Raw genomic sequence first — 15,860 nt, 5'->3', positions numbered from 1 at the left:
AATACAGAAGAATACGACGCAGGAGAAAAAGTAAATGTATGCTCACATTTAGTCTAGAAATAGTCTATAATATCCATCATGTTTACACAGTGCACACAACGTCTCTGCACTCCCGATTTGCCTCAACATGTAGACAGGAGAGGTGTCAGTCAATAAATGGGAAAACAAAGTCACTTGCGATTCATATTTGAAAAAGTAACAGATATTTTGTTGTAAATTTAAAAGTAATGCATTACTTTACTAGTTACTTGGAAAAGTAATCTGATTACGTAACTCACGTTACTTGTAATGCGTTACCCCCAACACTGGTTATTTGATGCTATAAAAACAGGGGTGTGACGTCATGATTGACAGCTTCTCTGAGCGAAGTAGTCACTGAAGCACCAACAGACTTTTTTCGGGAGGAGATTGGAGCATTAACTTTTATTTCTACATTTCTATAACTGTTTATTTCACACTGACATAATGAGTTGTTCTGCAGTAAACTGTACTAACCGATTCTGCGGGAGTGTGAGTGGAGCCTTGATAGCGCACAGCTCCACTTCATGCTCACTACTGCGCACGCAGAATCGGGTCCCGAGTTCACTACTGCGCAGACTCATGTCCCAAATCAGCACAAGATGTCAGCGCCATATTGGGACATTAGCGGCTTCACTTTTCTACATTGGAAGAGAGTGGAGGTGTGTCGTCTATATTTTTTTACAGTCTATGATCAAATCCATCAACACCCCCAAAGCTTGCACAGTCCTAACCACTTCCTGGTTCGACATTCCACTTAGTAACATTAGGCCGTTTTGATTTATGAGCTCTTTATAGTTGATGATCACATTATTTTTCATATTCACCTGCTTACATATGAGATCGCTCGTTTCTGCTTCTTTTTTGCTTGCCTGCGTTTTGATCTGGAGAGATACTGTGCTCGTTCAGAAGATGTTTGATAGCGCCCCCTAGCATATTGAAAAGCTGGAAAATCTTGTCAATGGCAGGGAAGTGATATCTCAAAAGACAAGATATCTCGTCAATAGTGGAGAAGGAGTTAATATGAATTACCCTAAATAACATATTAAAATTAAGTGGTAAAAATTGACTAATTCTGTGCTTTGTAATTCTGTAGTCTACTTAATTTGTCCAGTATTTGCTACACACCAAATAAAGCAGATGGCAAAAAAAAAAGAAAGCTTTTGAACATAGCATGTAATCAAAATGAATGCCTACGGCCAGTTCAATCCATTTATCTTGACCTAGTAATGTTTATAATAATTCAATGTCTTTGATAATATCTTTGAAAATATCATTCCTCAACAGTGGTGAAACATCACCCCCTATCTGAAAGCTAACCATCTTCATTGGTTCAAAACACCAACTTTACGTTTTGTCAGCAACCAAGAGTGTAGGTTTATAATAACAGCATACATTAAAAAAAATACTTTGTTATGAATTAACAATCAAATGATAAACAGTGTTCATAAGCATTTATTTACATTAGTATTCAAAAACATATGCCTAACAACATTCAACAAATGAGAATAAAAACAGTCATGATTTACAAAATTAAAATTCTATTTTTGTATATCAGATTAAGCTAAAACTGATATGAATAAGGACATTATGTTATGAAGTATGAGATGAGTATTGAGTTTTTACAAGACTTAAAGGTATTGAATATTAATAGCTGAATATCATGCTTTTGCAGGCTGCAATAATTATTTTTTTTCTCTGTATCCCAGCTTGCAAAACTGTAAGGAAAAGAGGTTCTTATTTTAACACATTTGTTATCAAAATAAGTCAGACATTCAACATTTATGTCACTAGTACTTAAAGGTGCAGTAAGCGATTTCTGAGAAACGCTGTTGATATTTGAAATCAAAACACACCCCTCCAATCATTGCTCCACCCCCAAAATGCACAAACACGCAATGCAAGTGGATGTCTCTTTATCATAGCTGAAACTGAAGATGACGAAAGAACGACAAGAACAAGATTAAAAAAAAATAAACAGTATACAAGAGTATGAAGGCCTATGGCACGTCATCTATAGCGCGCACACAGAAAGCGCACAAATACTCTTCTTGCGCTTGAACAGACAAATGCACATAAAAGTATAGCAAAATGGCCGCCTCGTTGAGTGTCATAGTAAACACAGTCGGTTATGTCTTAACCGAATGTAAACAGTTCAGAAAGAAATCTAATGTGTGTAAATTTATTGCATGCAATATTTTGCATTTGGTCTTAAAGTGACAGCAGCCTAAAATAGCCTGTTGCTGTATGTGTCATTAGATTTAATCAAATAACAAGGGAGGTGGCGGAGTGAAATCACTCACTGATCAAGACTGAATAACTTTTGTAGCTTGAACAAGGATTCATCTATATTTAATTTATACAGTGAAGATTATGCAATGCTATTTTATATTTGATTATTCAATTTCTGTACCTGAATTACTCTTAGACCTGAACAATTTCAAGCACTTAATTCTTAGCACTGTTCTTATTTTATTACTGACTGTTCATTTGTCTTCAATAATGTTTTAAATGTATATTAGTTAGGCTTGTACTTTTTGCTGTGGTATATAAGTTGGAATCAAGAATTGTGAAATTATACACTTTTGGGAGCTTATTTATTAGAATACAATGTTACATGGGTCAAAACAATGAAAACAAACAAGTATTATGCATGATATTCTCTCACGGTCTAGTTCCGCCACTGGATCCAGACAAACAATGACACTCAAAATTGTCCTGTTACTATAGCTAATATTACAACACCAGCATAACTTGGTTCTGTGAAACATAGCAAAACCAATGTTACTCATGTATGGAGCAGAAACAACACAACCTCTGTCCGTCTTCAGGCCTTCCCGCTTCGGTCTCTCCAGTGCTGGAAAGCTTTTCTAATATTAACGCGGGTCCTAAAGCTCTTTTCTGATCATAAACCTTCTTTTCCCAGTGATATTTCTCTGACCTTTTCTCTTTATGTAATGTCTCTCAGCCATCTCTCTTTCTACAGTGTTTCTTCAGATCTCTCTCTTGCTTACTCTCTCTCCTCCCCCATCATGAGTGGACACGCCCCCTACTGCTGATTGGCTACAAGTGTGTTGTGATGCTCGGTCCAATCCACTTTACACAGCGTTTCTCAGAAATCACTATCTGCACCTTTAAAATAAAAAGTTGGTTACATTCATTGTACAGAGCAAAAAAAAAATCTTTGACTCCAAAAGTCAGTTGGATTGTTGAAGTTTATGAGTAAGATTAAGTCACTTTCTGTATTTATAAGATGTATGATGGTTTTAAAGGTTTTTGCTTTTGACAATTTCCCTGTATTTAAGCATAGATTATCTTTTCCATTTACAAAAGGCTTCATTCTTGAATTCAATAAACCCAACCACATAAACTCACATTTCTGCCTAATGACCACACAACTGAAATTTAAGTTGATTTGTTTTAATCTGAAGAGATCCTAATAAATATAATATGAGGCAAATCATTTTAAATTACTTGACATTACATCTTTTCCCATTGACTAAAAGAGAGATATGATTTCAATAGTGAACAATGAGGTAAAAATATTCTTTGATGTCTCTAAAGATAATAGGACTGCATTTGTCACCTGTATCACTAGTTGATCTGCATGCCTGCTTTGAAAATTGTTTTTTTTTTTTTTTCAATGTTGTTGCAGCCACATCATGCATGTTATCAGCTGTTGCATACAGAGATTTGAAAGGCTCTCAAAGGTACTCATTATGTAAAGTGATTTAGGTAGTTACAGGTGACAAGTGCAACTGTTTTCAGTAGTCCATGCACCATACTTTCGGCAGAAATGTCCTCTGATTCAGCAGGGCTGAGGAGTAAAACAAAAACTGTCAGGGCCTTCCCAGAATCTATGTAAAACTACACAGATGCATGATGTAATACTTATTCTACTATGAACCTGATAATGCCATATTACATTTGCTTCCCAGAACTCCCTCATCCCAAAACCCACTAATTGTATTGCCCAGAAAAATGCCCGAAGGAGGGGTTGCTGCTGAGCAGACGTGCCTTAATTGCAACTGTGTCCACAATAGCACTCAAAGGCTCAGATCAATGATGATATGCTCATAGATCTGTGTGCTGCCCTTAAAACTGGAGGCAAATATGAAGTCCCTCCGGTCAGTGGAGACCACAGTGAAGGAACGTGGAGCCTGGATGTAGACTTCCTTGAAACGCTCAAAAACCTTCTTCTCAGCATCCCACAGATAGATCTGTGAGAAGGTGTAGTCACTTCCCAGAGCCAGGTAGTACCTTTCTTTGAAGGAAAAAGGCTGCAGGATCATGGAGCCTCTTGAAGGAAGGGCCTGAACCTCAGAAAACTCCTTAGCAGTCCAATGCAAGACTTTGGAGTCACCGATGTACCGGGTCATGGCCAGATAAAGATCTTCCTTTATCCAAAAGGCCTTGACAGCAACTACATCTTCCATGTTAGGGATCTCACCCTGCAAGGCAAATTTCTGAGTGCTCCTGCTCCACTGATAGATGACCGGTACTTGGGAACGACTTGCTAGGATAAGATGGGCCTTACCATCCAAACTGACAAACTCTGCATCTGTATCACGAAACCATTCATGAAGGGACTGGTAGGAGTAGAAGCCCTTGTCGTTCCATTTATAGAGAGTGGACAGACCAGCCTTTGAGCTGTCAGCAATGATGAAGAACCAATCATTGCCAATCTGAAAGGCCTCAATATCATTTGGCTTGGAAATCTTAGATACCTCAATGTCCTGGAACTTTGTGAACTTGCTTTGGTCTTCATCAAACTTATAGATGTGGGAACCACCAAAGAGTTGAGCAACAATGACAAAGACCTGGTTCTGGATAATCACAGACTTGCAACCAACAATGGACTGACCTGAGATGAAAGAAAACACATTGCATGAGATTTGTTGCATCATACACAATCATTCTTACCATGACTTTACCATGAATGCACCTGTAATGTTGTCATAACTCCTGAAGTTCATCTCGATGTGGTCCCATTGGAGCACCATGCAGCTTTCTGCGTTGGGAGCAGCGATGGCAACGTACACATCGTTCTTGTGGGAAAACGTGTCCACAGACAAAGACTCCGTAGGCACCGAGTGGAGAGGAATGAAATCTGGCCAACAAATGATAAAATGGCATCTTAAGGTGATGATACACAGGGAAACTTTTTGAGCAATGATGCTGGGCAGTGTTGCCGAGTGATGTTGCTCGAAACAAATTTCGATATAAAGTATCCAGATAGAAATTTGTTGCCCATTCTTAATGGGAAAGTGCCCAAGCAACATCGCTTGGCAACATTGCTCAAAAAGTTGCCCCGTGTATCATCACCTTTAGGCTATGTCCACATTAACCAAGATATATTTCAAAAATGCATTTTCGTTTTTTAAACACTTTCTGTCCACACTAAGTGTTTTCCAAAAGTTGCTTGTCCACACTGGAACATCTGAAAACGCTTAAACCACCGAGCTGTGCATGTGTTAAATACGAAAGCTCCCTGAGGTGACACAGAGAGACCAGACATAATAAAGTTCTCACACTATTCTTCCGGCATTATTTTATTAGCAAAATATCCAACTGCTTAGTAGTGCATCCAGGTCCCACTCAATCGCCATTCCATGTATGATCTAAAAGGGCAAACGCCCTCATGTTTTGCTCCAGAACAGCAATTGCAAGCAAATTTTCTGTCATCTTTGCAGGAATGTAATCAACGGCAGCAGTTACGTATGGCAGAGTATGGCATTTGCATTCAGACCAAACAGGGGAAATAAACAGCTCATAACGCTGCTCGTTAGTTCTGTTTCTTGAGTTGGCTTTTTAAAGAAATTGCAGCTTTGAAAAGCAAATTTAAACATTGCATCGCGTCTGGTTAGGACACGGCATCAGGCTAAGATTTCCAGCGGCAAGCAATTTATGTCCAAACCAGACTCGACCTGAGACGCGACAAAATCAATCAAAAATCACAGCCAGTCAGAAAAGAGTGTGTGCGCTCTCTACAGTGAGCTCTCTCTGCAAGCACACTGCATTCACAACAAAATGGATAAGTACCATACATTATCAAATTCATAATCTAACACGATCTTAAAATGATTAAAAATACATACTGACTGAAACAATCTTTTCTTATCATATATTAAACTTGTTTGTTCACCTTGAGTTGACAGCTTGAACATTGTTGTTTCCTTTCATTTATTTTCAAGAGCTGAGGTGAATTGGTATTCAATCTCACATTAAATTCTTTTTACATTAAAAAAGCACAATCAGCACCTTAGATTATCATTGTCATACTTTGTATGTAGTTCCAGCCGCAACGGCACATAAATAGAAACTGTAAGGCCCGGTTTCACAGACAGAGCTTAGCCTAAGCCAGGATCAGGCCTCAGTTCAATTAGGATATTTAAGTAGCTTTTATAACAGTACACTAGAAAAAATCATTACTGGTCTGCATCTTGAGACAAAACAATGGCACTGACATATTTTAAGACGTGTCAGTACAAGTTACTTTCAGTTAAAACAGCTCAAACATGAATTTTAGTCTAGGACTAGCTTAAGCCTTGTCTGTGAAACCGGGGGTAAAACAGAATTGTCGCGTATTGCCGTTGTGGCTGGTTAGTACAAAAAACTCTGATTAACATGGGAAAGATACATTTTATCGCGATGCGTCACATCTGGTTAGGAAACGGTGTAGACTTAGGGCTGTTTCAGAATTTGCATTGATTTCATGCTGTTCTTAAGTCTGTGCAATGTCTGTGAACTTGTCCATTCTTTTAGTAGTCCATTCTTTTAGTAGGCAATGGTGGATTTTGTCGACATTTTGTTTAGATATAATATGATTACTTGGCAATGTCGTTGTAGTATGGCCAGAAGGAATCATGCCATACTAGGGCTGGACGATTAATTGAAAAGTAATCGAAACCGAAATTCAGAACCTCAAACCGACATAATTTTCCCATGTCGGTTATTTCGGTTTTTTAATCCTGTTAATACTTCCCCCTTAAAAACATACTACCGCGTGTGTAGCCACGTGACTCTGCCCCGTCCAGTCAGTGGCACGAAAGCAACATGGAGGCGAACGCGTCGCCGAGTCAACACACGCAGAGACGGCCCGCAAGCGGTGAGCCTTGCGTCTTCAGTTGTATGTGTTTTAAGGTTTGCCAATTTGGACACTCAAGCGATTTTAGACGATCGGATGTGTATTATTATATCGAGCTACCGTGCTCGCGCAGCTGCATTGTGGCACAAACACTCATACAAACAGTAGCTGCACAAAACGTGAAGATCGCGCGCACAGAGAGGAACGCAGAAACTAGTTGTCAGCGCTGTCCTGTGATTTATCACTAAAGTAGCTTAGAAACTCAAAACTTATTATAGCATATATTTTTGTACTTTTGAAGTAACTATTTACAACCCATAGCTTCACAATTAATAGAGAGACGGTATGACTAATTCACAAACACAATCGCTCTCATTATGTACTGGTACTGTAGGCCAGGGGTTCCCAAACTTTTTCATTCCAGGACCCACCTAGACAAGTACAATCAATCTCAAGACCCACCATTATATTTTAAATGGAAATATGGGGAAAAACGCATCCTCATTTACAGAGAAGTTTTTATTTTCCTTGTCATAAGAATAAAATATACGGCCGCGGTCACTGAATGCTGTGTACGTTACTGACGCAGACATGTGACAGTTCAACACAAATGAATCAGACGACTTATTCAGTGAGTCATTCAATGAATGCTATGTTGATTCAGACTCTGATTCTTGTGTGTGTGTGTGTGTGTGTGTGTGTGTGTGTGTGTGTGTGTGTGTGTGTGTGTGTGTGGCTGCGAGGTCGCACTTGTAGGCTGCATATGTCATCAAGGATGTTTTATTTAAGAAAAGTAACCGTAATAAAATTGACTGTTATACCATGTGAGATGTAAAATTCTGTAATTTCTTTTTTACTTTGTAATTGAAGAGTTACTTTTCTTAAATGAGACTGTCCCGATGATGTATGCAGACATCAAATGTGACCCGGAGGACGCAGCCTCAAAATGATTTGCAGCTCGTGTTTTAATTTAAATGATTCTTTTGAAAAACAGAATCTTCTCTAAAGAGTTGTTTGCTCATTATCGTACTGGTTTTAATTCACCGTAATGTAAATTTAGCAGCAGCCAAGTGACTTTGTGCGACCCACCTTTTCTCACAGTGTGACCCACAAGTGGGTCCCGACCCACAGTTTGAAAACCCCTGCTAAAAAATATCCCACCTTTAATAGTCAAGCATATTTACAGTACAAACCTTGTCAGTGAACTATGAGGGCAAAAAAAAAAAAACCGGAAAAAAAATAATCGTTCATTAATCGTAATCGAGGTAAAATGTTCAGTTAATCGAGGTTTTGATTTTAGGCCATAATCGTCCAGCCCTATGCCATACCCTTGGATTTTGTGAAACACCGCCACTGAATGTAATATGAAAATTGTACAAAGTAATATTTATCTTTAGCAATACAATGAAAGTGAATAGCAGGCAGAGCAATGCAGTTACTACCATAGATATATATGGTACAATATGCATCACACGACTAAACATGCATCATCATTTTGGAACACCTCCGTTTTCACCGTGCACACTACAATGCAAAAACGCCATTTTCAAATTTATCCACTTGGGAGAGTATCTTCAAAAAACTAATATTTTTCTGGACAAATGCGCCATCTCAGTGTGGATGAAAGGTCAAACATGCACTTTCAACATTTTTTGGATTAATGTGGATGTAGCCTTAGTAACTCTGTTTTTTCCCTCATGATTAGCTGCACGAAAGCACTAAAGACACCCAAGGAAAATATTTTTTTTAACAAATGAAATTTTCCATCATTTATGACACAGCGCTTCCACACCATTGACAGAAGTGTGTCGTTTCACCAGAAAGTCCAGTTATGACAATTTGGCTAAACATTACGAGGTCAAAAATCTATAGATCTATAACATGCATTTATAAAATAGACAACAAACAAAAGGCACTGGATTGGATTTATAGACTGAAAAGGCTTACAAACACACTACCAAGCACGCAAACACACACTAATTCACACACCTGTAGAGATGCACTCGTTATGCAAGCTCGCCATGTCATTGAGCCGTTTGCCCTTCATCTCCTCAGGGCCGGCGCAGAGGACGTCTGATACAGTGGCATTCGTGCTCTTTAGCCACATCATCAACCATTTCGCTCGGCAGTCACACTCAAAAGCATTGCCCCTCAGGTCTCTGCAAGGAAATATATAGGAACAAAATCGATCAACAAGCATGCATAGATTAATATATTGTGCCCCTTTCTGTAGCCTTAAAAAAAGACCATATCATAGTCAATACAGTCTACTACAATGCTAAGTAAGCATTTGCAGAAGTTCAGACTCACAGCTCTATCAATGAGTCCAGATCAATGAATAGCTCTCTGGGCAAAGCTTTAATGTTGTTGTTTGCCAAAGACCTGTGAGGGATACAGCAACACTTTAAAGTACCATACAAATAATTGGCAAAGGTATGTTAATTAAATGTAATTAAAAAATAACATACAGATGGGTTAAATCCCTAAGTCCTCTGAAAGAGTATTTTGATGTTGTCTCAATCTTGTTGTTTTCTATAAACCTAAAGAATGGAGAGAAAACAAAAAAGAGTAAAAGATGATAGACATGAAATGGAACCAGGATGATCGAGTGAAGAAACTATTAAAAACCAGAACAACCCTTTATAAAGTAGCCTATCTGTGAGTAACAGACTATACAGTTAAGTAAAAAATAATAAATGCATTTTAATTAAATATATATACACACACACATTTAGAATTATACATTCGGACGTTCAAATAATGTGCAATATCTTCAAGTTTAGAACTTCAGAAATCACCTGCAGCTTCCCAATATATCTTGCTCTCACATAAATGGTTTACTTAAAAACACTTACTTAAAGACATCTATATCCATAAATTATGACTTTTTAAAAGAGTAAAATAATCATTAAAGAAAACTTACAGGTACTCCAGGTGCGGAAGGCCAGAAAATGCATCATCCCTTATTGTAGTGAGGGCATTGGAGTTCAGCAACCTGTTAGAGTTTACAGTCACAACCATTACCAATGATCATTATCATTGTTACTACAGTATAAGTCAGGCTGAGTGTTTACACTGCAGTGCTATTTAAAAGGTGTGTTGCTACAGAGTTTTTTGATAACTTGCCCTCTCACTCAATGAGTGCCAGGACAGGCACAAATCTCTCTACATCCCCAAGTCAGCGTATCATATCGCTGACATCCTACAATACGCCAGTGACAGAATGGAAAAGTCACTATGTTCTCAGTGTCAAAAAGGTAACGTGTTTAGTTGAGGAGCACCAGATTCCAGTGCTAAATAGCCGAAGACAAAATGTGTTTAACAAATTGTTCAATATGCATCTAAAGCAACAAGATACTTACTCAAATGGCTAAATGCATTTTTACAGGCCAAAATATTCTCCATCATTAAATTAGATAGCTAATTTATTCCAGGAAGCATTTCCAGGTTATCCAGCCCAAGTAGGGTCAACTGTGTAAAATGTGGAAAAGTTTTTGGTAGTTTTGCCTAATTTGGTAGGTGGAGCACTGGTTAAATCTTTTTTTTAAGTTTTTTTCTTTTTTACTACAACCTTACTAAATGTAAATTGATCAAAACAATCTTTAATATAAATTAAATTGTTTTTCAGCTAAAGTGGAAAAGATAATCAGCAAAATGAGTGGATTTAGTTTAGCAAATGTGATGGCTGTAATACAAATATCTGAGTGATTCTCTATGAATAAAATCTAGAAATTCTTCTACTAATGTAAGTTTATGAGAAGCACAGTTTACATGAGAATTAATATGCTAGACATTTGCTTAGTCAGATGGGCTTCACTTACAGTAATTGTAAGGACGACATGTGTGAGAACATCGCCTCCTTGACCTCAGAGAAGGTCCCATTCACAATACTCCTGTAAAACGCCAGCAATACGAGACATTCAGTACGATTTTGACACAAACAAATGTTACATTCATTATAAAGGCAATATGACTGAATATGGTCCTGCAAACGCTACATTTCCAACTAAGCTTTGAATTCAAGCACAAGTGTGAACCCACTAACTGATCTAATACAGAAAAATGATGGACATGTATAGACTTACAGTGAACTGACATCGTTGGGAATGAATCGCGGGACATGCGAGGACCCGACGCAGATAATAGACTCCTTGGAGCAGCTACATGAGGATGGACATTTAAAAACCCTTTTCCCCGTGTTCCCTAATGGGGCCAGGTATAATACTAGCGCCGATATAATCACGACAGTCCGCATGTTGTTTGTCAGGCTCGCATGTGTGAATCCGGAGAAGATCGCCGTCGCCATCCACCCTGCAGCATGAAATGCAGCACTGAAGCGCCTGACATCAGCAGTTCGGCTGCAGCGCTCCTCTCTCGACTTATTTATTTATTATGGCGCCCAATAACGGTAGATGCTGGTTAAACAGCCTCGATGATGATTACTTTTATAGCTGCAGTTCTTGTCCAGTATTCATTCAGGAATCCTGAAATATATGCAATCCTTGTGATAAAAATAAAGACATTTTCTCATCCATTTTAGTGAACGGAAAGACTTTTTTTTCTTGAAATTTCGAGCATAATCAAAGCCCCCATGAAATCACTCGCAGTGCAGTTTTCTGTGGTGATGTATTTCCTAATAAAACAGGATGTTGGGGCGGAATCAAAAGATAGCCTATGTAAATAATCAATAACCTTCAATCAATGAATCATGATTTGCTACTAGGTAAACTAGCCTACTACTGCTTGCTGTTGGCAAGTAATTTTCAGAAATAGCCTATAGCTTTTGCAAGTACAAATGCATAAGCCTAAACAAATGCTGTGAATGCTTAACCAGTTCATTTATGGATTGCATTCCAAAAACGGAAAAAAAGTGCTGGTACTCCTGAGGGTTGAAATATTGTTCATTAAAAAGATCTTTATTTGTGTTCTGAAGATGAACGAAAGTCTTACGGCTTTTGTAACGACACAACAGTGGGTAATTAATGACAGAATTTTCATGTTTGGGTGAGCTAACCCATTAAGCTTTCTTAGTGAGTAAGAAATTCTGCATTTAGAGAACTTCTGTGGCATCAAGACAACTGCTTTTCTATAGGCCTATATTTTTTTTGTTTCCTTCTTTTCAAAAACGGAGTGTCTATTTACACTAAGGCTATGTGTCCACCAAAGCGTTTTTAGTCACCTGAAAACGCTAGGCGCTCTGCTGAAAACGCCTATCTGTGAGCGCCTGAGAGCGCTTCGGCAGCGCACCATTTTTTAAGTTGAGACGCTTTGTTGCTATGATACAGAATATCCACGGCACTGTTACTTGTAACTGATTTTGCAGGTAATTTGTTTCAGACTAAAAATGTCGACACAATGTAGAGTACTTGCTATGTATGTTCGGAGACCAGCAAATATTAATTTTCTCATCCATTTTGTTCCGTTCTCTGCTTGTTAATGTCATTGTACAGCAAGAATGTTGTGACAGTTGGTCAATGTTGTATTTGTCCCGCCCCTCCTCCACTCTGATTGGACGGCTGGCTAAAAAGTGACAGTGATGAGCGCAGCGTTTTACTAAAAGTTGAACCTTCTTCAACTCGAGGCAACCGGTAAAAAACGCAGAGCTCTCAGCGCTTGAGCGTGAAAAAGACGCTCAGCGCCTCGTTACGCTCCTGCCGTTTAAAAAACGTGGCGCTCCCATTGAAAACAATTGGGAAAAGTACGCTAGTCGCTGGAAAAAACGCTTCGGTGGACACACGGCCTAAGTGCAAATAGTGTCCCTTGTTGACAAACGCTATTTACACTAGCTCCGCCCCCCACTGTCTGGTTGGGCCACTCAAGTTTTAAAAAAGAATTGTGGAACTTAATGTCTTCAGTGGCACAGCAGTAGTGCGTGAGAGGGCTTTTAAAGCGATCGACACAGGTTCGAATCCACTTTTTGCCAAGCTGGCATTTATTTTCAATAAAAATTAAAAAAATAAATAATGTTCTAAAAGTGGAAATAAACTGCAAATGAGTGTTTAATAAATTTAAAAGTGTTTATTTGGTAGGGTTTGGGGAAGATGTGGGGAGGGTTTTTATTCTCCCAATAAGGCAGCATCCATTTAATAATTTTAATAAATATAATCATTTACACTTTATTATATTATTGCATCCTGTTAATGTACAAAAATACTGAGGTGCAAATGGTATCTGCCAATACAAAGTAGGCTATAAATAGCATCTAATTACTATTTACTCTTATTGAAAAGAACTGATACCCTACTTTTACATGGTGTAAATAGAATCTATCACTATTTTCACCTAATGTAAATAGAATATATTGCTATATTCACTCAGTGTAAATAGAATGTATTGCTATATTTCTTAGTGTAAAAGCATCTACAGCTATTTGCACTTAGTGTAAGTACCATCTATTGCTAAGAAAATATGCTATTTTCACTTAGTGTAAATAGCATCTAATTGCCATTTACACTTGGTGTAAATAGCATCTATCAATATTTGCACTTAGTGTCAAAAGCATCTATTGCTATTAGCACTTAGTGCAAATAGCCGTAGCCTTTAAAAAAAAGGGACAGTACAAAAATCTTCACATTATTTTAAATATCAGCATTAGCTTCTATTACTAAAAAATATGGGGCTTTAGAATGTGAGTTAAAAAGTTAATTTTGTTAACTTACACAAAGCCAAAAAACTCTAATTGACAGAGTTATGTCTCTAATTGACAGCGCATTAGTCTATTGAACTGTCAAAACAAACACATGCTATTGTCAGCAGTCTGTCCTATTGCTGCTTTCAAAGCACTTGAAGTTAAAGTAGGTGATAAGTCAATGAGACACGTCCCTCAGATATGAGACTGAGAGTAAACAATAAGAGTAAAGCATCCATCTGTCTTCTTTTACAATTATCTGTTATTTTGGAGATAAACTGTAGAGTTCTACAGTAACTGCATACCTTATAGCTGTCTATGTTTTTCATTCGCTTATAAAAAGACTGAAAAGTACAGAAGCTTGTTTCCACTCCGGAGTAAAAAAAAAGGTAATTGTGACTTTAATCTCATAATTCAGACTTTTTTCCTCATAATTGCAAGTTTATAATCTCACAATTCAGACTTTATAACTCACAACTGCATATCAGTTTTTAACATATCAAAATTCTGACTTTATTTCTCACAATTCCGAGTATTTTTACATTCCGACATTTCTTCTCAGAATTATGGGATATAAACTTGCAATTGCAAGAGAGAAGAATCAGAATTGTGATATAAAAAAAATAAAAAAATCGCAATTACATGTTTTATTCCATGGTGGAAAGCTTCTAAATGAACTTAAATCAACTATGACAAACACAATACTATCATTTAATCTAAATCAGTGTTTTAAAAAAAGAAAATCTGAAAAAAGAAATTCGGCATGCAAATATGAAAATACTGGCAACGATGTATAAGATTTACTTGAAATTTTTATATGTTTTATATGTAAATCAGGGAGGCCTATTTGACTAATCTGTGCTGATGCTTTAACAGCAAAGTCATAAAAACAGAGTGATTGATGATAGGAGGAAAAGGATAAGTGTAGCCTAAGTGGTAGGAAAAATCTGTGTCAGCAAAACATTAAGATAAACAGCAAGAGGAGAGTTTATTACGAAGAGACATAACTTGTTGGGACAGATGGAATGTGGATATGGAGTGTAGCAGAGGGATCAGTGGAGGAAGATGACAAAGAAAGAAGGTTTGCAGAGTGTGAGAGAACAGCAGAGGCTGATTCGACATAAATCATTAACAAATACTGCTGGATTGCACATAAAATGCATTACAGCAGGCGTGAGAAGCTGATTCAACACCTCTGACGTGAAAACAGATACTGTGCACCTTTCTCTGGCATGCCACAAAACAGATATTATTAAACATGCTGGACTATTGTGTGAGTTAACAATTGAAACACTGAGCGATCACTTTGTGAACATTGTACAGCTTTAACATCCATTCTTTAAAAAATCATTACTGTTACACTTTATAGTGGTGGTTTAGAATTAGTTGAGTATTAATAGACTGTTAGGGGTAGGGTTAGTAGGATAAGTTAACATGTATAGGTGCAACATTACTTATAGTTAACAGAATGTCTAAAGTGGACCATCCAAATAAAGTGTTACCATAATTACTCCTTTAACCTTTTTTATTGGTGTTTTATATGACAATACAGAATTATACATTGATGACAAGGTATGGAGTAAGACATTGTCCATTATTAATCCCTCAAATGGACAAGAAACAAGCAAACAAAGAGATAAGGTAAAATAATAATAATTAAAAAAAGTTCCTTCTAATAGCTGACAAATATTATTCGTTGTCAGTTACAGGTGAGCAAGGAAAAGGGGTCTTTAATGTAGTTCAAAAACTCTTATAAAAGGATTTAAGTGAGCTAGAGAGTGAGCGTCTTAACTTTCCAAGTCTAATACAGTCAAAAATATCCTGTATCCACCTGTCATGTGTCAGGGGAGAAGCATGCTTCCACTTAAGAAGAATAGCCCATCTGGCCGGGTTCGAAGTAAAAGGAACAACCTTGCGTACTTGGGCTGACAAAGCAGGTCTAGAGGAAACCCCAAAGAGGGCTAGCAAGGGACCAGGGTCTATATTAGTGTTGAGAGCTTCTCTTATGTGTGTCAAATACACTGAGCCAAAAGTTTCCAACTGCAGACAAGTCCAAAACAATGCCCAATTTGGCAAACAAGTCCAAATTGGGCATTGGTTAATTGGGGAATTGGGCATTGGTTAAGT

The 15,860-nt window shown here is 37.6% G+C and overlaps 1 protein-coding gene across 1 annotated transcript; it reads right to left on the bottom strand.

Annotated features, from left to right (window-relative positions):
- Nucleotides 1–1,455: 1,455 nt before the first annotated feature.
- lgi2a (leucine-rich repeat LGI family, member 2a) lies at nt 1,456–11,709 on the bottom strand. The gene is made up of 8 exons (XM_051900654.1): nt 11,191–11,709; nt 10,927–10,998; nt 10,029–10,100; nt 9,574–9,645; nt 9,416–9,487; nt 9,095–9,264; nt 4,964–5,128; nt 1,456–4,882 (listed from the first exon to the last, which is right to left on the bottom strand). Exons 1-8 carry the CDS (start codon nt 11,409–11,411, stop codon nt 4,065–4,067), a joined length of 1,662 nt encoding a protein of 553 aa, XP_051756614.1. The 5' UTR covers nt 11,412–11,709; the 3' UTR covers nt 1,456–4,064.
- Between the last annotated feature and the right edge of the window lie 4,151 nt (nt 11,710–15,860).

This window comes from Ctenopharyngodon idella, chromosome 7, assembly GCF_019924925.1.
Source record: "Ctenopharyngodon idella isolate HZGC_01 chromosome 7, HZGC01, whole genome shotgun sequence".
NCBI classification, from domain to species: domain Eukaryota; kingdom Metazoa; phylum Chordata; class Actinopteri; order Cypriniformes; family Xenocyprididae; genus Ctenopharyngodon; species Ctenopharyngodon idella.
Note: the sequence above shows the minus strand (reverse complement) of the source record. Positions and strands in the feature narration are given on the sequence as shown.